This window comes from Triticum aestivum, unplaced genomic scaffold, assembly GCF_018294505.1.
Source record: "Triticum aestivum cultivar Chinese Spring unplaced genomic scaffold, IWGSC CS RefSeq v2.1 scaffold172890, whole genome shotgun sequence".
Classification (NCBI taxonomy): domain Eukaryota; kingdom Viridiplantae; phylum Streptophyta; class Magnoliopsida; order Poales; family Poaceae; genus Triticum; species Triticum aestivum.
In genome coordinates this window covers 1-1,011 of record NW_025249445.1, presented here as the reverse complement: position 1 = coordinate 1,011, position 1,011 = coordinate 1, and the positions used below count along the sequence as shown (strand labels likewise).

The 1,011-nt window shown below is 54.3% G+C and overlaps 1 protein-coding gene across 1 annotated transcript; it reads left to right on the top strand.

Moving 5' to 3' along the window:
- Positions 1-285: 285 nt before the first annotated feature.
- LOC123177307 (expansin-B6-like) lies at positions 286-854 on the top strand (the record flags this gene model as incomplete). The annotated part of the gene is made up of 3 exons (XM_044591128.1): positions 286-349; positions 412-651; positions 745-854. Coding segments are annotated over exons 1-3 (414 nt in total), but the record flags the coding sequence as incomplete, so codon positions are not given.
- Between the last annotated feature and the right edge of the window lie 157 nt (positions 855-1,011).

The window sequence follows — 1,011 nt, the reverse complement described above, 5'->3', positions numbered from 1 at the left end:
AGATAATCACGGGTGTGATGGCGTCTTCTTTCTATTTTCTGTTCTCTTCTACTCCTTCTGTAAACTAATATAAGAGCGTTTAGATCACTGAAATAGTGATCTAAACACTCTTATATTAATTTACGGAGGGAGTACATCACTGGCGACACGAGTTTTCTTTTTTGTTCGACTGAATAAACGGAAACAAATCAAGGAGGGCCGCGCCCACAAGCGGGAGAAGGACGGCGGGGCGTGGTCGTGGTCACTCAGCGCGCGGATCTCACCGGCCAGAGCGTGGTGGCCGCGATGACGAGGAACGGCCTGCAGCGCGCTTCGGTCCGCTCGGTCGGCTCGGTCAAAGACCGGACCGGTCTGACAAAATTTCGGGCCTAAATTGTGTAACCGGACCGGCTAATTTCTTCAACAGGTCAGGATCGAACGGTCCGGTCTCAAACGGGCCACGAGCGGGCCGAAAAGCCCGCTCGCTCCGTCCAGGCTGGTCCACCAATGACATTGCCCTTGTGCTTGTGGCACTCCTCTCCGTGCTCGTCACGTCCGTCCGTTCTGTGGCCAACTACGACACCTCCGCCGCCAGATCCTACAACTCCGGCTGGCTGCCCGCCAAGGCCACCTGGTACGGAGCGCCCACCGGCGCCGGACCCAACGACAACGGTACGACCATATATATATACACACATTTGCATGCATCACATACGTAGTGCCAACTTACATAGTAATAATGCTGATCTACGGATGGATTTGCAGGCGGTGCTTGCGGCTTCAAGAACGTGAACCAGTACCCATTCTCCTCCATGACGTCCTGCGGCAACGAGCCTCTGTTCGACGGTGGCGCAGGCTGCGGCAGCTGCTATGAGGTACGTACTACTGCATTACTTATCTGACACCCGACAGTGTCAGTTAAATTAGTTGGTCAAATCAACCTACCACGTGCATGCAAAGTATGCATCGTTGACCTGTACGTGTTTCATCCAGATCCGATGTGTCGCCGCCAACAACCCTTCCTGCTCCGGC